The sequence below is a fragment of the Dromaius novaehollandiae genome, chromosome 3 (assembly GCF_036370855.1).
Source record: "Dromaius novaehollandiae isolate bDroNov1 chromosome 3, bDroNov1.hap1, whole genome shotgun sequence".
In the NCBI taxonomy this organism is placed as follows: Eukaryota; Metazoa; Chordata; class Aves; order Casuariiformes; family Dromaiidae; genus Dromaius; species Dromaius novaehollandiae.
The window spans coordinates 54,370,342-54,393,667 of NC_088100.1; the positions used below are offsets into that span (position 1 = coordinate 54,370,342).

Genomic DNA, 23,326 nt, shown 5'->3' on the forward strand with positions numbered 1-23,326 from the left:
AGAAAGTAAAAATAAAGTTTTGCTTTGATGTTTCTGTGTTTATATATTTGAATTATACAGTATATTAAAAAACAGAAATACGATCAGCATATTCAGATATTCATATCAAAGAAATTACAGGAATGTGCTGCAATATGTTTTTGTTTTCTTTAATAGTGTAAATAATACAATCAGCTTATCCAAAAGTGTTTTTCATAAATTCAGTAGCAACTGTTCATTCTGAAATGTTTTTATCTTGAATTTTACAAAGACACTAACAATTGTAAAAGTGTGATAAACTCTTTCTACATTTCACTTTTCTTTTTGAAGGGTAGTTTTAGGAATAATCTTAAAGACAACTTTTTTTCACTTGAAAAAAGAATTTAAAAATCTCTCTTCATCTGTTAGTGTAATTAAAAAGTCTTTTTAAGCTGTGGGAGTTCTAATCCTTCTGTATGATACTGATAAAGAATGGAGGGGGGGGAATAAGTTGTTGTAAACCATTCTTCTCTCATATCTGCCTAATTTTAACAGAATTTATTTTGCTGAAATGAGTGATGGGAACCAAGGTACAATTTCTATCCAGTTCCTCAAGCCTAGTGATATTTAGATCCAGGGATTGGCTACGATTCATTTCTAGAAGACCGAACATTTCAAATGTGAATTTTTAATTTTCTCTATGCCTAAATAAGGGAGGTCTGGATTCTTCATTACACTGTAGCTATGAAGATTAAAAGGCCACAGTACTTTTCACTGATTTCCCTAGCTTGCTTATACATGTCATTTCTCATATTGATCTTTTTATTTTGTATTTGTCATTCCTGAGAAGCCTCACACTGACAAAGAAATTACATGGACCCACTAATGGTAAGCATGGGTGGAATGAAGTTCTGTTTCACAGACCCCAGTTTAGCCTGTTATTCAAGTATATGCAGAGTTTTTCCTAGCAAACTTTTCCAGTAGGGGAATGGGTCATGGGTCCGTTGCACGCTGGAGAACACATCTGGTGCAGATGCTTACCAGGCACAATGGCAGCCACATGGCTTTGTGTGGAGGTGTGCTACGCTTCTGGAGCTCTTTGAGCACAGTGGCACAACTCATACACGCAGCGTTTTTATCTGCTCCATGATCCAGGCGCAACAAACAGCTAACCAGTGAGTCACAGTCACAGACCATGGGGGATACAAGTGGACATGAGGCTATGGCACTTGTGCGAATGCGTGAAATATAACCAGAGTATACGGAGCAAATCACTTGCTCCAGGCACATCCACTGACAGTTTGTTGGGTCCGAACCACAGTGAAATAATGCACTCCACTGATGCGGTTCCTTGCAAAGTGTAAGTAAGTTACAAGTCCAAACAGAGAAAACCGCTGCTTCTATTCAGGTCATTCAGAGAGGGAGTATGTGATACAATGGGAAAAAAAAGGAATAAAACATTACCAGTGATGGAAGATTCCCTATTGCCCTACCATACGTTTAGTTTGCTTACATATGTTCCTGAATGCAGATAATCTAAGCAAAGGTTCTCCTACAGGAATCAATAATATGTCTAGGTACCCCCTAATATTTGCAGTTTGAAGTAAAATTGCATTGCTCCAGAACTTTTTGAAGAATGGACAGCTTAAGAAAAATAGAGATTCTTCCTTTCTGATTGGACATTTTTAAGCTATGTCAAAATCATCTTTTGTAGGACCACATAAAATGATTTAGTTCTCAAAGAATAACTGAATTACATAAATAAAACATTACATAAAAGATATCTCAGTACAATTTATGTGAAGTGAATTTTACAAGAACTGGTCTATTGTAGAAAAATTCAACTTATCTCTTCCTGATCCTTTTATTCTATCTAAACATAGAAATTTATGTCAGTTCAAAAAAAATCTATTACAGTTTCTCATAACCGAATCCATTATTTTCCCTCCATGATCCATCAGGTAAAAACAAGTGCAATAGATAGCTCTAGCAGAACCTTGAACATAAAAGGCCTCAAGAACAGAATGAGATAAGTTAAACCCATCTTACTGTGCACTATAACTGGAAATGATAACCTTGCTGTTTAATTTAAATCAAGTCATAGCAAAGGCTTCTGACAATAATTGTTATCTGTCATATAAATAAAATTATTATAAAATGGATTGGACTTGGAAAGGTATAGTTTTGCTTGTTGCATAGCCTGTAAGCAAACTGAATTCTATCAAGGTTTATCACCCTTTTTTGCCTTCTTCCTCCAGGCTTTCCCAGTAATGGATCCTTTTGACTGCAAATATACAGAGGAGGAAAGAACTGAGAACAAATATTTAATTCTCCATATCACTCTTTATTTCCATTGCTTTGCTGATTCCATTTCATTGCTGATTTTTCTCTTTCTCAGGGAGGACAAGCCCAAGGAAAAAGAGATCCAAAATCCGAGCTCAATCAGAGTGGCATCATTTAACTGGTATAACAAGGACTGGCTTTAGGGACAAGCAAAAATAAGGAAGCAAGTGCATAGATTTCTGCCAGAAAGAGTAACCGCTGGCTCTCGTAACAACATCTGCGGTTTCAAACATGGCTTCAACTGGCCTGTTGATAGTGGCAAAGGGACTCTGCCAGGCACCAGCCTTTCTCCCAGCAGTTCCATGCAAGGGAAAATGAACATCCTGCCCCACCACCTACCTGATTTCCTGTCCTTGCTTTCAGCTTCTGCTAAGAAAAGAGTCTGTGCTAGTCGCAGGGCACACACTAAGGAAATGGTATTAAGGCTTGGAAGACTGGGGCTGGCTGCACCTTTTTACCTTCTCAAGTGACTGGCACTACATTGCCTTGGGGATGCCAAACATGTGCCTTCAACCCAGAAAGGACAGAGCTGCTGGGGTCAGAGACCAAAATGTCCCAGCTGGTAGCTGTTGAGGCTGGGGAGATCTTTTGGTCATGGTGCTCCAAGATGCCTTAGGGAGGATGTCGCCTCAAAGATGAAGACAAAACAAGCTAATTTATTTGATGTAGTGCTGAGAATAAGAGCCACCAAAGTGAATCTGCATCACGTTGTCAAGCAGCACTGATGCTTGCACCCCATTCTGGGCCAGCACATACCTGAGGCAGCTGGTAGGTCCGTGCTCCATTAACCGGCTACGTCTGCACAAGTGCGTGGAGTAAAAGCGCAAGAGGAAAAATGGCACGAGGCAGTGGTGGGGCACTCAGACTGCCAGCAGCAGCCCAGCGTGCCAGGCCCCATGACCTGCAGCCTGGCAGATACCAATACCTGCTCCTCACACAGCCCGCCAGGGTCCTGCTCACCTGCAGCTTCTGCTATTTTCAGCTATATGGAGGCAGATCTTAAGGCCATGTTTGGCAGAGGTAGCTTGAGGCAGGTAATTTGAGTTTAGAACAGGTGGGTTATTCACACCCTCTCAACTAAGAGGCTAGTCTCTCCTGGCCACCTTTACGCTCAGCAGACAGAAGGAGGTCCACTGGGGTGATTAAGAGAAGAAATGTAATTTTGGTGCTCTGATTCACCATCTAAAGGTGCTGAATTTTGATTCTCTTTGATCTCTCTTTTGATTATAGGAGAAACTAAGGAGACAAGCCATCCAGCCTGAGCTGGAATAGCCTTTCTATTCCCTGTATTTTGGTTTAGGAAGAAGTTTTCTATACAGATGTACTTTCTTCAGAATTATTGCTGTCACTTCAGTGGAGGTATTTAACAGTACTACAGGATCCTGTTTACTTCCACCCAAAGGCAGAGACCAGCACAGGGCAGTTTGGACCACTTGGTATAATTTGGAATTGTGATTACTTTGCTATTTCCCTAATGCAGATTCCTTTTTCTTGGCAACTCATCTTTGGGGGGAAAAAAAAAAAAAAGGAAAAAAAAAAGACATAGACTCCTCTGAATTGCACAATTCTGTGCTTTTTAAGCTTTTACTTCTTTTATCAGCATTTTATTTTTAATTAAATTGAGCAAATTCAACTTTTATTTACAACAATCTTAATGTTTTCAGTCTGAAAAATCATCCTGGAAATAGTGCCTGAACACCAAGATTGAAAGTTTGATGCAGAGATTTTTCTGAGAAATAACAACATTCCTATTCTTATTACATAAAACTATTTGCTAACTTCACATTGTAATGGTGCTAACATAGCTCCTAGCCAGAACAGAGACACATGGATTGATGGAGGCTTGATAATCATAAATAACATCTTGTTGGGGTCACGAGCCAGTTGTTAGCATGAGCCTCAAAACAAACAGGGATGGTATTACAGCACGAGACTTTCCTTGGGAACAAAGTTCATTCCAAGCCAAGTTCATTCAAAGCCAATTCTTATCAGGATGGGTTTGGCCAAAGTATTTAACCTTTTCTTTCAGAGCGGATGGTGACTTTCCAAGATCACATGGATGTTATGACAGCTCATTAATTATTGCTGTATTATGCTTTACAAATGTAATTAGTATAGAGAGTGCTACTAGGGAGAAACATTGCACAGAAAATGAAGGTGAACAGAAACAGAACATTAGAGAGAATATAAGGATAGTAAGATAGAAAGAGGAGAAAATAAATAAGCAATGGAGTTCTGAAAAGATAGTACATAAGAGCTGTGTATGGGGGGGGGGGGGGGGGGAAAGGTGTGCTGCCTTCCAAAAGTAGAGGAGGGAAAAAGGAAACTAAAAATTAGAAGCAAGGCACTGAGATGAATGGATTTCAAGTATAAAAAGAAGAAAAGGAAATAATAAAGAACAGAAGTAATAAAAGAGACCCCACCTTTAAAGTAATGAATCTTTTCACTTATTTATACCTTTTTCAGACCATATGTGTAGACATCACATACTACTGATATTAGAAGAAAATGATAGCACACTTATACTGAGCCCACACTATGTGAACACAGTACAGCTCTTAATTCCTGGATGATGTTAAATAATTAACTGATGATTCATAAGTAAATGATCTCTAAACTTCACAACTGAGAACATAAAACTGTTGCAATGATTTCCAATTTTAGCAGAACTGATATTGTAACTAATTTGAAGAACTGCAAAAAACTTCTAAAATCGTTGACTGTAAAGACAGAAGCCGAAGCACCTGGGCTCCATTTCCCCATGAAACAAAATAAACTGGATCATCCATTATTTAAATCTACTGTAGTAAAGTTACATTTGGAGAAGATGGAAGTATGAATTGCTAGTTCTTCTGAAAAATACCTAGACCTGCTCTGGGCCTTGTGTTGGAGCAGATTGGCAATTTGGGCAGTAGGGTAGGAGGAAGTTCACTCCAAGATGTGAAGGCAGTCCTGATTTCATTCAAAAAATATCTTTTCCTCCAACATTTCTCAGTTTGATGAACTATAAAACAAATCTTTACACTTCAGTGGACAATAACTCATCTGTTCCATAACACTATTTGATATTCAGCATTAAGAATCTAATAATATTTGTATTCATTCTTGCAAGAGAGACACAGTAGTCAAACTAATAAAAAAAATTCTTTGCAATCACAGAACAAAAAATTTCCTTTTTTACCACAAATGTGTTTTATTTTCTTACATAGCAAAGGCACATGTACCACAGGTCTAAGCAAGGCAGTTAATCTGGGTTTTGCCATCATCTTAGTCACAGGATTTTTTTTTTAATAAGAAAAGTCTCAAAGCACAGATCCTGCTGTGCAGAGCAATCAAATTCCTTCATAAGAATAAACTGATAGGAATCAAAAATCCAAGGAACAAAAAATAATTATTCTAATAAGGAAATAATGAAATGTTACAATGCTTACTGAACAACATTCATTTCATTTGTTCATTCTTATGATCTGTCATTTAAAAAATAAATAGAAGAGAGTTTACATTTTAGCAGCCCCCACCCCTCCAGCCTTCTGATGCTTAGTCTTGCAGAGTACTTACCAGCAGCAAAAATCTGAAGTGTCTTTGAGTACTGACACAGGCATGAAAATGTACCAAATTCATTAGTTTCATCTAATAACCTCTCGTTCTACTTTTGAGGTTAAATTGATTTCACACTGACCCTTCCAGTCAGGTTCATTGAAGTGATCATTAGCTTTTTCTTCAGCGCCTGCCTCAGGGTTCATTTTAAAATAGTACATGTGTCTGCATAGGATGAATCATCCACTCCAAAATAGTCTTCCAGCTGCCACTGCAAGGTTTCGAATGTGGGCCGTTCTTTGGCCTCCGCCTTCCAGCACTGCAGCATGATATCGTAGAGTGGCTTTGGACAGTTGTCTGGCTGAGGAAGTCTGTATCCCTTATCCAACATCTGGATCACTTGGTGTCCTGCCATACCTGCAATCATTTTTAAGACAGAAGGAATTTATCAGAATATTTAGAGTCTACTTAGGCACACAGGAGGTTGCATGTCCCTGTCTCCACTGGAGATGAGGTGATCAACTCCCCACCTGTAAGGCATACGCACACACGGGCGGAGCTGAGAACAATTCGATGGAAAATGGCCACAGAAATCACTAGAAGTTCCCAAACCAGCTGTTAAAGAGCACCTCCAGCATTTTCCAATCCCCTCACCCTTCACTGCTGACTCTATGTCAGCCAAGAGGCTTCTCAAAGGGGTTTGCCTCAGTGAGAGCTTTTCTTCCACCACCCAGGCTTTACCTAAATTATTCTGACATCTATTTCACTTAATCTGCTCTTTAGGCCCTCTACTCCCAGTGACTCTAAATTCTTCCAAGAATATCTGTCCCACTTCTGATTTTTCCTCACATTTAAAAAGTTTTCCCTAGTATTAGCCCTAAGTTTTCTCTGGTGCAGCTATCCTATAACATTGCGTCCTGTCACTACCAACCGTGGAGAAACTATTCCCTTCTTTTTGCTGCACCTTTTATATACTAAGACAATTGTTGTGTTTTCTTTCAATTTTCTGCTCTTTAAACTAAATTTTAAATCACGTAATCTTTCCTTCTTTTTCTTAGATCTCCGAATGATGTATCCACTGAACTCTTTGAACCACATTGCCCAAGTTGCACATGTTGCTCCAGCTGAGACCTTAGCAGTCTATATAGTAGAAAACTATACTCTTCCTGATACATCCTAACAGAATTTTTGTTTTGTTTTATTTTCACAGCCACTGTGTGTTTTTGGAAATTAATACAACAATAAATGAGGCTTTATTAAGATAATCAATGGAAAACACCTGATTTATATCCCAGCATTTGAACCCTACAGGCTACCAGAGCTTGAACTTTCAATTGTGATTCAACGTAACCTTTTCTCTTAACTGATTACTGAGAACAGGCTCCTGGAAGTGATATCAAAAAGCCAAACAACCTTGGCACAAGGACATTGCCTACTGTAAAGTTAGAGGTAAATTGTGTCTTTACACAGTATAAAGCTGAGCATACTATCAACAGCACAGAGAACCATGGTGTTACATATAATTTATATTTTAAAAGCTTATCTACCTATCTATATACATGAGTTTAAACACACACACACACACACACACACAAGTTTATATAAGAAAGTGTTGAGGATTTTTGGCTTTTGTTTATTTCTTCCAAATGATTTCACAGGAGGTGAGGGTGGGAATCAAAAAAAAAATTCTTTTTCCTTTTACATGAAATGATGTCAGTTTGGGACGCTGTGAAGTGTAGTTTATGGTGAATGTACCAGCCTTCAGGCCTGTATGGATGCAGCATGAGTTTCTTTGTGTCAGTCCTTCCCTTGGGTTCTCCTCACCAGCACAAAATGAGTCACAGTCAATCATTTCATTGATATCTTGTGTTACTGGAGCCACGGTTCCTTGAACATTTTTCAGAGTGCTAGGAATACTAATTGCTCTCACACTATTTAATCTACTTTTTTGAGGTTAATGAGATTTTATGCCTAATTCTGGTGATCCTTCTCTTTATGAAGGGTCTTCACTACAATAGTCAAATACGAGGGAAGGAGGGGAAATCACCCTGCTTCATTTTTCAGACAAGTCCTTCCTGAAAAGCTTGTACAGCCAGTCCACACATTATATTCTGTCCTTCCATATGATATCCTAAAAGAAAAAAACACAAAACAAAAAACCCCCAATCCCCTACAAGAAACAAACAAACAAAAATAATAACCCCAGGGTGAGAAAAACCTTTCTCTTTTCCACATATCAGCAGTTGGCATCTTTGATCTGGTGCCTGAGGTATATAGCCAGTTGGCTTAGATGCCTGTGAATTGCAGGTTGATTCCAGCTAGGCAAAACTTGAATGGCTGGTAATCACAGGATTTGGAAAGCTTCCAGGGAGCCTGGGGCAGCCAGAAGGTCTGACCTACTAAATGGGCCTCATTTGGACACCCTTCACTCTCCATTTACAGATTTAACCCTTTGGCTGTAGTTCAACATTCAACTTTTTAATATCTCTTTTAAAGGATAAAGTCATTAGAAATCATTCTTTAGGTAAAAATACTTACCAGCATACGGCATCTTCCCATAAGTGATTATTTCAAATAGAAGTATTCCAAATGACCACACATCTGACTTAATGCTGAATTTATTGCAGCGGATTGCCTCAGGAGCTGTCCATTTCACTGGGAGTTTTGTTTCATGCTTAGCTTCATATATATTTTCATTTTCTACCTGTCATGGATAAAACAAAGCAAGTTTGACTTAGGATCTTGTTCAGCAAAACACTTAACCCTCTCCCCCCCCCCCACTAAGCTAAGCATGTGCTTAAACTTACCCTTTTTTCAGTCAAGCACTTGCATTTAAGGGTATTAAAGCAGGCATTTAATGAAGTCTTTTGTTGAATTGGAGTTTATGGTTGAGAAACACTGCTGTTCATAAGATGCTTTTCTAAAGCATTTATCATTTCAAGTGAGCACGCAGTGCTGGAATGGCTTGTGATTAATTATGACCTGCTACTATGAATTCTGGATCTTGCATGCAGGATTTCAAAAGTCTGCCAGAAGTGGCAGTATAAGCATCCTGCTGACACTAGAGACCAAATGGCTTCATGTTTGGTCTTCAATAAATGGAGAAGGCAAGAGCAAGAGCTAATGAATTGCAGAACTATTGTTTTGTGATTTATTGCAGTGTTGAAGGGCCATTGACTTTGTAACAATCACTTAAGCAAGTTTCAGGACCAGAGAACAAACTCCAAGTGATTTAAATTAACATATTAGCTTACAGTGGCTCCAGTTAATTCATGCAAAGTGAAGACGACAGACATATAGAGAAGGGAAAATTATTTACTTGCAATTTGAGTTAATTTTCCTTTACCTATAGACTCATGTCCTTAAAGCTTTATAGCACAGACATCTAAACTTTGCGAATGTTTATTATGTCTCTGACTCCTAAATGTAGCTTAGTGTATACCATCCACATTCAAGCCTTTGTCAGGTTTTTCACATGCAAATTTAGATGAATGACATTTTGTTTTGTACAGGCATTTTGTTTTGTTTTGTTTTAAATATAGAATGTATTCTTGCCTAGCTATAGTGTCCTGTCCTACATTTTTGATAAGATCTTGACTGTTGATGTCTTGTACTTGCATACTGATGCAACTGGCATCTTGACCGTAATATTCTTCTCTGGGAACAAGGAATAATGCTAATCAATGCTCTGCATTTTACTTCTCTCACCTACTAACTTTGGGATCTTTGCATGTGATCACATTAATACTTTGGCTTAGGAGCCATAACATTCCTAAGGAAGTCTGCCAACACTACTCTATGACAGAGTATTTTGGAAAAGTTCAATTTTAGCAAGAAATGTCAACAACTGTAAGTTATTACCTCTCTAGTGAGGATAGGAAGCATTGTAAGCATAGTTCATTTAAGATACATATTTTTCATGTTAAGAAATTGTGCAATCTCATCTTTATGCATAAATATAAGAATGAAAATCAAGCAAAAAGCACTTTCAAAGTCCCTTGATGCCATTGTCAAGCAATTATTTTATACTTCAATATGTAATAAATCTGTGTCTGTTATGAACCTCATTTTCTGCTTCTTGAGTGGAAAAAAAAATAGAAGGAAAGGGCTCTTTTCTCAGTTTTTCCCTCTCAGTGCAAGAATATAAATCAATTAAAAAAAAAAAAGGCCTCACAAATTATAGATTGTACACTGAAATTCATAAAATATGGTAAGCCAATTTTTTCCAACTCTGATCAAATCCTTTTAAGAAGTAGGAAATCTCATTTCTAAACTGCAACTATCCCAGTCATTACTGGGTATTCCACATCCTCAAAGACTAAAGACAAAGAAAAAACAGTGCAATGGCAAAGAACATGAAACTGCATCAGATTTAAATGCCTAAGAGCTCACCTTTTGAACTCTGCTGTTAGCTGTGCAGAGGAATAAGATCTTTTTATAATGGCAATCTGCATTCCCAGGCACCACAGAGGAAGTGAGGAAGGGATAAAGGAAGGAATAGCTGTCAATAGATTCTTACACGCCTTCCTTTACGATCTCAGGAATATAACCCTTGCCATAATTCATGCCATCTCTCTCCATATGCCAGACATTAGCATTGTGGGAAAAGGTTAGGCAGCAAAGGGTATGAGCCTACCAGGCTTCTTCCTTGGTGCTTGAGTGGGAAGCAGACACTGGACTGCTGTCTAGCAGCTAGTGCAAAGGCACAGGCCAGCTTCTAAAACTGCACTGGGTAATGCAAGTAGAGGATACAAGGGAACACTATGGGAGCTCCTTTTTTTCCATTGGACATTCCTTTTGCTTGACACCACCAATTCAGAGCTTACAGTTCATACTTTAGTTGATCTTTTCTATTTTTCCCCCAGAGCTGAGGTGGAGGAGTTCCAACTGCCAATTCATCTTCTTACAACCCACCTTAAAAACTCTTGCAAGTCCAAAATCTGCCACTTTGTAAACATTGTGTTCACCAACAAGGACATTCCTGGCTGCCAAATCCCGATGAATATAGTTCTGGGATTCAAGGTAAGCCATCCCTGAAGCCACCTGAGCAGCCATATCTACTTGATAAGACAGACAGATGTGGGCACCGGCATCATCTGTTTAAAAGAAGACGACAAGGGTAACATAACATTTATGGTATTCAGCTGTAAATAACATGGCAGTTGACTGGTCCAAATAGCCAACATACTTGAGAAGAACAAGAAATGCAATAAAAAGAGCCCAACCAAACGCTAGCGGTTGAGTAAATGATAGCACATAAAGTCATGCAGCTAGTTTCATTAAAATAGAGTAACAGTGACTCTCCCATCTTGAATGAAAGGGTAGATACTAAATTCAGCAGTTGATTTAGGCCTAGAAGGAGCTGTTGAAACATTCCAAAGAAAATGGCATTTATCTAGTGATAGCAATTCAGATTTCTGCCTTTCTAACAAGTTCGCAACCTGTTCCAAAATGCGATTAAGAGCTAATGTCAGTACTCACTGGGTATAGCCAAGGCTGACTGAAGGGAGAAAAGCACAAAATGATTCCAATGATTCTTACTAGGAAATACACCATCTGCTGTCAAGTGTAACTCTTGTTTTCACTTTCAAGTCCACTTGATTGCTTCATGCTGCTATCTCTGTTGCTGCTCCTCAATACTAAGGCTCCTTGAGTTGCTTTCAAGCTGCCTGCTTCTTTTGTAGAACTTTCTGAAGCAACGTGCATGCCACTCACACCACTGTAAGATCAGCAAGTCCCAGAAATAGAGACTTGGCAATCAGAGATAGGCTGTTCAGACAAAGCAGTAAAAGAACTTTGAGGAGAACAAGTTGCCTCCACAAATGAAGGAAAGAGCTTTTGGGCCATGAATAACTTCAGCCATAGAAAGTAAGACAGATACAAAAAAATGTCACTGGAGTGTAACACATTAGAATTCAAATTCAGGGCCTTTGTGGCACTTTGGGGACAGCTGAACTCATCATAGCAGAGAAAAGAATTCATACAGTTAGGTGATCCAGGTAAGCCAAATCAGCGTTATATTCAGGCATCAGCCATCCAAACCCAGAGCTTGCAGCACTGAAGCAGAAGTGCCTACCATTGTAGCCTCTAATACTCAAAACGGTCTCAACTCTCTATTTCAAAATCTTCCCAATACCAAAAAGCTGTGTTTGCTGCTGTATTCATTGGCAGTTCTCCTTTCTCACTGAGGATAGTGAATGTTCCTTAGTGTCCCTGGGTTAAAGAAATAAATCATTTGTAGCTGGCAGCTTTCCACTGCTTATTTTGAATTGATTTGTATTGAAAGTGTGTTAGCATTGTTTTGTATAGCTTCCTTCAGTTCTGGCATTTTATCTGAGCTAACCTTGCAATCACCCCTTATGAAGAGTGTGAAATTCTATTGTTTACTAATCTATTCTGCAATCTCCAGGCTTTGAATTTCCTGCTCATCTGGATGTTCTGAGATGAATAGCTAAAAAAAATGAATTTCAGATGATTAAATTTGTTCTGTGTATGCATTGTCGTACTTCCTTTTCGAGGTTAAACTCATTGTCATGATAATCCAGCACTGAGATTATTTACTTCTATTATTGACTCAGAAATTCTTTTCCTCCCCTGTACATATGCTTAATAGCAGCCTTGACCTTTAAAAGAAAGAGGAAGAAAAGTCAGGCTATGTGACAAATTGTGGCTTAACCATCGAGAAAATCCATCATCAGGCCACAGGATAATATAGCACTCTAAATTTTTGCAGTTCTGATTACATTTACTATTCAGCTTGCTGGACAAAGATATAAATCCACAAATGAAGTGTATGTTGCATTTAATCAGAAGGTAACTGAAGATGTACAGTACCTATGACAGCATACATCAGTTTTGGAAAGTAGCTTACGTGACTCAGAGTTAAAAAGCTCCCACCATGTACCCTTTGACACTGCTACTTCATCTGCACAAACTGAACTACCTCTTGGTGACACCAGACAAGGTGCAGACAGACTCAAGCACAGGTTCATCCATTCTCTCGCTGTGCTCGAGCCCATGCTCTGCTGTGCTGACCTGATACATGCTTGCTCCAAACAAGAACCCAAAAGATACCATTGGCATGGCCAAAGGGTGATTCATAGGCCTTGTGTTTAATAAGTTGTTTGAGTCCAGAGCAGGAAGACACACAGAGGCACTGTGTTAAAGAGCAGGGATCCACCTCTACAGGTGAAGTTGCAGCTGAAAGCCTGTTTCTTTGCACGGGGCCTGTTTGGGATCCCAGATCAGGCTGAACAGCTGCCTTTAGCACGTGAACTGAGGGACTGGGGAAGAGGCCACGGCGGCCCTCGCTGCTGGAGTATTTCTTATGCTCTCCCAGGCTCGGTTCTGAGCTGCTGCCATCCTGGGGCTAAAGGACAGAAAGCTGTAGGGAAGATCATCAGCAAATCAGGAGGTGCAAGCTGTGCAACAGGATAGAGGATGAAAGCACGGGTCAAAGTGCAAATCATGTACTGTTCTCATATGAAGATTCCTGAATACACCTCTGACATCCCAGGATGTTTGGCCACCCAAACTACACAAGTTCAAGCACAGCACTGCATTAGTACAGCTGCAGACCTTTCCAGAGCAGAGCTAGTCCTCACCTAGCTTGTTCAGAGCAGGGAAGAAGAGTTTATGTCTGCATTCATCTGGGTATAGTGTGTGTGTTAGTTTGTTTCAAAGTGTTCTTGGGAGGAAAAACTACAACAAAACAGCAAAAGGCATATAACTTCCACACTCAAAACCAGACACTATTGATGAATTTATAAAGGCTTCCCATGACTTGTTCTTTATCATATAAAGAAAATGTAGCATCTCTGTGTCCTCTTTTACTAATATTTTTTGACAAAACCATCTCCCTTATATGAAAATCTTATTATAGAAAATGTTACAGGAGGCTCAGGTCTGCACCTTGTTCTCATCAATCAATCACAATATCTCATTTAGAAAAGACAGGAAAACATTCTCACTGACAGACACTTGACAAAAAAAGAAAAAAAGAAATTGAACAACACCTTCCCCTGTTGAGAACATTGCCTTAGTAATAATTCACCAAATTTCAATACTGTGTCCCTGCTAGAACAAGCCTCAGGTCTATCACAACTGATAAAAACATTCATACATTTATGACAATTTCATTCACATCCAATAACGAAGAAAGTTTTCAGTTACATTTTTCCTCATATTGGTGGCACCTCAATAACTCTGCATAGCTCTGTTCATCAGGAAGTATCCCAAAGCACAGTCACACAGTGCACAGGGGAGTCACATGCCCTTTGCTATTATGTAGCTGTCTTCATGTTGGAATATGATAGTCACCATGCATGAAACATTACCTTACAGGTTTGGGGGTTTTTTTTTGGTTGTTTGTTTGGTTGGTTATTCTTTAAGCCAGTAAAATACACTAGGCATTTCTAGAAGGGGAAATTTGACCAAAAAATGATCTCCGGACTTTCCCTCTTTTCCAGGTTGCCATGTTCACCCATAGTATAAACAGAATTTGCAGCCTTGCGGAAATGTTTTCCTGGTCTTTGAGGTGGCTGAATCTCAAGAATGTCTATCAGGAGCTATGCACTGCTCTCCAGCCAATGCAGACCATATCCAGATGCAGAACTCTATGCAAGCTTCAGATCTGTTTCCTTATTACTTTAATTGACAGCAATGACTTTTCTCCACCGATACCGATCAGAACGCCTGCACCTCTGCCTCCACCTCTTGGTTCTGTTTATTCCCTTGTGCATAGCTCATCAGACAAGTGGACGTACCACTAGGCTGCTTTCAAATGGCCATTTCATGGTAGTCTTGATGGCTGTCTAGACTGACTTTTCACAGTCACTCTGACACAGGACTATAGGAATCAGTGCCTTGGACCAGATCAGTCTGCATACACACCCTATTTACAGCAAGAGCAGCTGCTTTGCATAGGATGGCAACTGATCTACGCATGGGCTACAGCACTGAGGTGTCCTGGACATGTCAGACTATGTGCAAAAACAGAGGCCAATTTTCACTTTTGCAATAGCTGTGATTCATCCTGACTTTCTCAGAGCTTTTTCTCCCACGCAATAAATGTTTTCATGCATGGCAATCATTTTCTTGATGTGCTAGGCTCTTTGAATCAGATAAGCAGCATTCTACACACAAAGGCCCTGAAAATCAGAAGTTAAAGGAAATTTAAGTGCCTCACTACCTCTGGCCATTAAATACCTACAAAACTTTAGATGATCTGGCCAAGTTCCTTGTAGCCCCTGTCCCTGTAGTTCCTAATGGGGCTGTCCCTCTAATGGATATTTCTTTAGCTGTAATTGTCCTTGGATTGAGCCTCCCTGAAGAAATCATTCCACAGAGAGGATGAGAGAAGGTATGTTAAGGTAGATACTGTCTATGGTAATTCACAGGGCTTTGCCTTATGGGTTGGAGGCAGAGAAGAAACTTGCCAAGGCAAATGGAGTGAACATTTTATCTTCAAAAGATCATTACAGCTTTAGAGACACTTAGGATTTCAGAGGCATTTGCTAAACTGAAAATGGAGAAGAGCCCTAGGATCAGGATTTTTCTCAATAGCTGGGATGGACTTAAAGTGCAGTCACCATGCTAGTCTGTTCCAGGCTGTACAACTTTATTTTTAACTGTTATTTGCCTTCCAAAGAGTACTTTGAAGTCCTGCTGAGATAAGAGCCCTGATGTGAAAGGCAAGGGACAAACATACACCAAAGTCTTTCCCTGCCTGGTAAATGGATTTCAAAGCTGTTGAGTGCATTTTGTGGAAATGCCTCCATAGCATGTCAAATACGATGATCTTCCCCTCTGTATGCTTATATCTTTTTATTCTGTGCATGTAAGTTCCTATCTACTCGTAGAACTGGGCAGAAAAATGTGTGTCATTATGAGGGAAGAATCAAACTGTGAAAGCGATTGTCTCCTACATCTTCTAAAATAATCCGGTATGTCAAAAGTTCATAAATCTTTTTCTTTTACCCATCCCCATCTCCAGCAAATACGGCCACTTCTATATTAAACCAGAGTGTCGTACTTCTATCTTTTATGTTAGTTCATTTACTAAACTGAAAGCTGTGGCACCCCTTGAAATGAGTTTATAGTTGTTTGCTTACTTTGAAGGTATTCTAGAAGACTTCCATATCTCATCAGCTCAGTAATAATATAAATCGGATCCTCTAAAGTACAAACAGCATAAAGCTGTATTAGCTTTGGATGTCTCAAGTTCTTCATTATTTGTGCTTCCCTCAGAAAGTCCTTTGGATCCATTGAACCTGAAACAACAACATATAACAAAAGATAAGCTAAAGCTATTAAAGGCCTTCCTACCTGCTTGGCAGTCTTAAGGGAATAACTGAGAGTGGTTTTTTGTCTCTGAAAGTACATTAGCATCTCAAATCTTCACAGTTCCCAGAGAAAATGGACAGTGCAGCTGAAATAAGCAACTAATGAGTAAAATATGACATTGTATAGGCACAGAAAACATATGCGGTACAGCCACCAGGCATATAAAGGTTAAAATTGGTTTTCTCAAGGTTGAAAACAGTAAGGCTAGAATATTAGCTGATAAAATTTAAGCAAAAAATTATGTTACTCCTGAGTAACAAAATGTCCAGAAGCTGAGGTAAGAATATCTAGATAATGAATATAAAACTTCTGACAGAAAAATAGTGCTGCAATAAAAATTTGTGACACTATTTTTTTCAGCTTCAACAACCAAAGCCTGAAAGCACTGAAATCACTTCAGCATATAAGGAGCACACATGTGCATTTTTATACACATAAATATAAATAAATGCTTATAATGCTTATATAATATATAACTTTATATAGAAGTGGCACAGGGAGCTAAAGTCAGTGGCAAAGTTAGGATTAAACTCATATATCCTGAATAGGTGGATTGAGTTGAAAAAAAAAATATCACAAATAAAGAAGAAAAGCTTTCTCTGTGGATGATCCAGGAGCAATCAGATATCATCACAGGTTTGATGAACATAATTAGAATCATGAATTATACAGTATTTCTTTACACCATATAAGTTGACAGTCTGACTTGTTTTCATCATCAAAGATTGCCTACAAGGAATCTCTCAGTTTAATCATTCTATAGACTTCTTCCAACTTGAAACCAAACTTTTTTCTTTAATTTATTACAGCTCCTAAAAAGTGACATTAGCTGAATAACAGCAAAAGTTAATTAATTAGTATTAATTAATATTAATAATAATAAACCAATGACAAAGATCAATAAGTATTTCTAGTATTCTTTAAAGTATATGCATAAGTTTCACAGAATCACAGAATGGCTGAGGTTGGAAGGGACCTCCAGAGATCATCTAGTCCAATCCCCTGCTCAAGCAGGGTTACCTAGAGCATGTTGCACAGGATCGCATCCAGCTGGCCTTTGAATATCTCCAGAGAAGGAAACTCCACAACCTCTCTGGGCAACCTGTTCCAGTGCTCTGTCACCCTCACAGTAAAGAAGTTTTTCAGATATTCACGTGGAACTTCCTGTGTTTCAGTTTTGCCTGTTGCCTCTTGTCCTGGGCACCATCAAAAATAGTCTGTCCCCATCCTCTTGACACCCTCTCTTAAGAAATTTGTATACTTTCATAAGATCCCCCTCAGTTTTCTCTTCTCCAGGCTAAACAGGCCCAGCTCTCTCAGCCTTTCCTCATAAGAGAGGTGCTCCAGTCCCCTAATCATCTTCATAGCCCTATGCTGGACTCTCTCCAATAGGTCCATGTCTCTCTTGTACTGGGGAGCCCAAAACTGGACACAGTACTCCAGATGTGGCCTCACAAGGGCTGAGTAGAAGGGGAGGATCACCTCCCTCGACCTGCTGGCAACACTCTTCCTAATGCACCCCAGGATACCATTGGCCTTCTTGGCCACAAGGGCACATTGCTGGCTCATGGTTAACTTGTTGTCCACCAAGACTCCCAGGTCCTTCTCCACACAGCTGCTTTCCAGCAGGTCAACCCCCAACCTGTACCGGTGCATGGGGTTATTCCTCCCCAGGTGCAGGACCCCAACCTTCACATCTCCAACTAGACCTTCTTTGTTAGTACAATGTCCAGCAGCACACCTCTCATCCTTAGTTTTTCCACCACCTGTGTCAAAAAGTTATCATTAATGCTCTGCAGGAACCCCCTCGACTGTTTGTGCCTAGCTGTGTTATCTTTCCAGCAGATATCAGGGTGGTTGAAGTCCCCCATGAGAACCAGAGCCTGTGATTGTGAGGCTACTTCCAGCTGTCCGTAGAAGGCCTCATAAAGTCCATTCAGTTTTACTTACTTTAAAAAGTACTTTTACTTACATTAAAAAAAAAAAAAAGATCTGTCCTTATCAGTGCTTTATCTAGGTCGGGTTTTAGCAACCAGATAAGAAAAGTAAAAAAAGACAAACGAACATCCCTGCTACAAATCAATCAGATAAAACCTGTTACAATAGTGGCAAAGAAGTTACATTTCTTTTAGGAAGTTTATGTAAATGAAATACATAAAACATATGCCATGTGGGGTTTAGACTAATCTCTTTTTTTAGTTTGTAGTTAAATACATGTGTTTTTAATGAAGTAGAAGTTTTTAGCTGTAAGTGGTAAACACAGTAAAAGTAGTAGATTATTATAGGTAGAAACCAAGTGGCCAAAATTTATTAGTTGAAATAAACCTTTATTATAACGAGCATCTTGTGTAAGACATCAGTTTGGGAGTAAATTGATCAGTACCTGAAGAAAACACAGTTTTGATTTTTTTGAGGGGGCAGCAAGTGAGAAATATGTTTGTAAATGCTAAAGTCCTGTTTAAGAGCAAAAATAATGTTGATAGGTGTCAATAAGCAGCCGCTTTTCACCTTTTTTTTCCAGAAATCACCTCTAATTTAAGCCTACTTAAAGCAGGCATAAGCAGTGATTACTTTCTTTCTGGAAATATTTTCTAGAAGAATTGAAGAAGCTTCATAGTATAAGAAAAACATTGATAATTTGGAAATGAGTTATAGAGAAAGTTTAATTATTTCTATCTAGTTTCCACTGGCCTAAGTGGTCCTTAAAAATTTCATAAGCCACTCTGGAGGAGACTGTTTGCAGCTTTTGATAAACCTTCACAAATGACTTCAAAGTAGTCTCCTCTTCTGAATAAGTTTAGGCACAATGTACAGAGTACATTGAACTTATGTACAGTGAACTTCTGAATTGATTTATGTATAATAAATAAATAACATTAAAAAATACAAGTTCTTAGTAATACAAGAGACCATTTGAGTGTAAACTGTTTATATTAATAGGAGAATGAGCTGGTATCTGACAATGCTTCAGCAGCTTTCTCAGCATGCACAAGTTAACTTACAGGTTAGTGTTAGGTACTGAACCAAATGCAATAAAATAATTTCTTTCTTCAGGGGAATTGTGAGAATTTCCCTAATGCAAAGCTGTTTACGTTGCAGATGCACCAAAGAGATGAAATATTCAAGAACTGAAAATATCATTAAAACATCTGATAACTGTACCAAGCCAAAGTTTATTATGAGACTACTGTCTCCTAAACAAACATTGCTTTGGCAGTTTCCATGCAAAAGAGATAAACTTGGGAGATGCTTTGCAATATAATAATGACAAATGCATCTGTCAACTTGAACGGGGTGAAGGAAATTTCTTAGATAGGATTAATTGGTGATGACAGATGTCTGCTTTATGTGCTGACAGTTGGAGAAGCAAGCCAGCCTGGACAATAGTTCCCAGAGAATCCATCACACTCAGCATAGAACAAAGGCAAATCCTTACTGCAACGATTTCTACTTAAATAGAAAAAACAATGTCTCAATGAAGAAATAAAAACAAAAATGTAAAATGACATGCTCAGAGAACTACAGCAAGACAGGGTTGTGCAGAGCCAAGAACAAAAATAGCAATTTCTGTCTTATAGACCATTTTTCTACCTGCTGATCCCTATACTTCTCCGATAACTGTGGGTCAACAACTCAAAAGTCAGAAAAGATGTTCCTTAAGGGAAAGACATTCTTGTGTTTTGTTTTTTTTCATTGACACATCCATCACTATGTTTTCACCTTGGTAAAATGTCACAGCTTTTTCCAAAGCAGAAACTCCAATAAACAAATAATACCACCATCTGAATGAAGGCATTATGTTTCTACCGCTTTTCGTTTATAGTCACAGTGATCAACAGATTGTTTCAACAAGATCTATAGTTCTGGGCCTTCTGGCCTAGAAGCCAGTCATTTTAGTCACTGTAGCTTGGAAATACTGATGTTCTTCCAAGAAACTTTAATTCTCAGCAATGGTGTCCTCAACAAGCTGCCAAAACATTAGAGCAACTCACTGCCAACAGCTTAAACAGGGCTGCCAGTGGCTCATGTAATGAAATTCTTCAATGTAAGATGGTTTGTGGCTGCGCACTTGCATATTCCCTACAGAAAATGTGTTCTTCACAGTGCAGTGGACACAGTGACAAACCTGCACTGTTCAAACTTTTCACCTGAAGCCTAAAGTAATTGTGTCACACCCCTATAAAGTTATGCAGCTTCTGTTGCCTTTGACATTAGGATGACTGCATACAACAAGGAGTTTTATAGGTAACTTAAAATGTTCCCATGGGATTCTCCTCTGAAGGAGTATTATTTTTAACGTAAAGACTATTTTGGGACAGGATACAGGACAGCATTAAAAGAAGTCTGCATAATCAGAGGGCAGATAGATAAGGAAATCCATCATGGGCACCCTGTTGTTGGGAATACTAAATAGATAAAGTATTAGCCCTTCAGCTTCTCCCTTCAAAAAAACCCCACAAAACCAAAAAACCAAAAAACCCCAAAAAACAAAAAACAAAACCTCCTGCTGCACCATTGACATTTTAACTGACACAGGTCTTAGTCCGGATATAGCAAGGACCAGTGTATGGCTGAACAATTGGATAGAAGATCAGAGAAGATGGAAACTCAAATCCTTGGCTGTTTATGATAATTGCAGAAAGGGTGTAAGCAGCCACCATGGCTGATAGGCTGCTTTACCAGTTCTGGGGGCTTCTCTTCCCAGGCCATTCTCCCCTGGGGGTTTGGAGGAGTAACACTAAGGTGGTGGGGGGAAATCATATCGCCTAAAAATGAGGGGGGAAAGGTAGAGGTGGGAATACAAGAGACGACAAAAGAGAAACAAAGAGGGGGAGACAGAAGGACACCACCCATATCCCCCACCATGGAGGGTACCCCAGGGGACAAAAGGCTGTAGTGCAACCTCTGAACAAAACACCAGGAAGTGGGGAGGTGACACAGCAGGGCTGGTATTAATTAACAGATCAACAGTTTAGATTTTTAGCATAATAAGAGCCTGTCTCACATTAACAAATGGCATTTAGGATAACAAAAAGTTCTAAATAGTGATGTACTAATAAAAGGTATCTGAGATATTTTACAAGACATGGTATTAGTTTAATAAAAAGTCTCTAGTTTAATTATGAGTCTTGTGACTCTTCCTGCAAGGTTAATGAAAATCTGGTCTAAATATAAAGACCACAGACTAATCATTCTGACATTTTGAAGGGCTCAACAATCCACCACTGGCTCTGAAAAAAAGTCTTAAAAAAGTCAGGGGAAAAAATGATTTCGGATCAATATAGATTTCATCTTCTGACATTTTCAGTAGGGAAGTGTTGATCATTTTCTTTAGAGATGGAAACAAGCTTACAACAAAAACAGGAAATGACTGAAAAATACTGGTTCATTAAATCTGAAAACCTCTTGGGTCGAGTACTCTCACTTACAAAATCTCCCCCATGGTCCTGGAGGGCTGTGTCTGGAGCCCCATCTTCTAAAGCTGGTGGACCCAAACCCTGAAACTAGTTAACCCAGGCATTACATAATCATGCAGGATGGGAAACAACACTGCACATGATTCAATAGAGGAGGGTCACTTTCAATGACCTCCTCAGAAGTCCCAGTCCATCTGCAATTCTGGGTCAGAGGGCTTTCAGTTCACCCAGTTTAAGATCTCAGAGACTCCAGCAACTTGACATTTTTCTCTGTTTTGTCACTGATGTAAATTCCATGGAATTAGAAAACACTGCTGGTAGCTGAATTCATTTCATCCACTGTAGGCAATTATTCAGACACCTAGGTCTGAGTTAGTTGTCCAGATTTTACAACCAAAGGACAGAAATATGCATTAATGGTATATTATTCTCTTACTGTAATGCAAATTTCTAATCTAGAGTCTGATTTATCTGACATGTAAGTACCTGTTTCTTTCCATTGGTTATAAAGAAAGACTTAGATATCTAAGATTTAGATGCCTAAAAATAAGAAAAATGTATCTATTACACTAGGCATCAACATTTCTGGAAGGAAACACTTATGAAATTTCTAGTTTGTGTGCAACATCCAAAAAATTGTCTCTTGCTCTAAACTGGAATGGAAACAGATTTCTGAATATTGTAGCTACTCATAAGACAGAAATCACACATTTTCATCAAGTGGGAATTGCCTCAAGGAAAAGTCCATCATTGCCATCTCACCAGAATTCTAGGAGCTGATTTTTTCCTATGGATTGGAAGTCATCTACCTAAGCACAATCTGTTTTAGGCCTTTTAACAGTAATAGCTAGAAATTACAGAAGGTCCAGAAAAAACAACTTTGGAAATGAAGAAACTACCATACACCAGGAAAACATATTTAGCCTTTCTAGAGACAATAAAAAATTGTTTTAACTCAGTTTATAAGTACTGTCAGAAGGGAAAGAAAAAATAGTGCATACCAGGGAGGTTTTAATTTAGCACAAGAAGACACAACAACAATCAAAGAGCAGATGTCAGATAAATACAAATGAGAAATTAGGCCTACAATCTCCTCGGCATAGCTGATATACCATTGAAACAAATTGTTAAAGAAAGCAGAGGCACCTTCTCTCTGTACCTCTATCTCAGGACGACAAAACTTCTAGTTATTTTCTAGTTAAGCACAGGCTGCATTTTGATTAAATCTAAATAATTTTTCTAGGACCGGGGTGAAATATAATAGCATATAACAGCAAAGTATTCAGAATATACATGAGCTAGGACAGATAGTCACTGAAAAATGAAGCTCAGCATGAAAATACCTACACTAGCCGAATCCTTTCTGGGCTTCAGTGCTAGGAATCTATGAGGTGCTGATTTACATAATGCTCTTCTATATTGTTTGATATGTGATTATTTCACAGGATTAATCTACTCCTATTAGAAATCAGGGCATAGTTCCATGTCACAATGTCTTTGGTTGTGAAGCCATTTTCAAAGGTGTCAGTCTATTTCCATCCCCTGTATTTGCCAGGTCGCTTGTTCAGTCCACCCTACCTTCCAGTTTCCTGTGGATCTACACAGTAAAACAGTTTAGCAAAAAGACCTTGCTTTAAAATAAACCCTCAACCCAATCTGAAGGCAACTTGATTTAGATCAGTGAGTCAAGTATCAGGAAAGGAAAGTTTTATAGTGTGTCATGTTTG

General features: G+C 38.8%; 1 protein-coding gene across 2 annotated transcripts in view; it reads right to left on the bottom strand.

The window, feature by feature from the left end:
* Positions 1-3,854: 3,854 nt before the first annotated feature.
* FRK (fyn related Src family tyrosine kinase) overlaps positions 3,855-23,326 on the bottom strand; it is a 69,223-nt gene continuing 49,751 nt past the window's right edge. For both annotated transcript variants that reach the window (XM_026123536.2, XM_026123535.2), the window contains 4 exons: positions 15,951-16,109; positions 10,753-10,934; positions 8,377-8,542; positions 3,855-6,255 (listed from right to left, as the gene is read on the bottom strand). In XM_026123536.2, the coding sequence (XP_025979321.1) occupies positions 6,041-6,255; positions 8,377-8,542; positions 10,753-10,934; positions 15,951-16,109 (722 nt within the window). In that variant the 3' untranslated portion in view covers positions 3,855-6,040. The remainder of the gene's footprint in view (positions 6,256-8,376; positions 8,543-10,752; positions 10,935-15,950; positions 16,110-23,326) is intronic.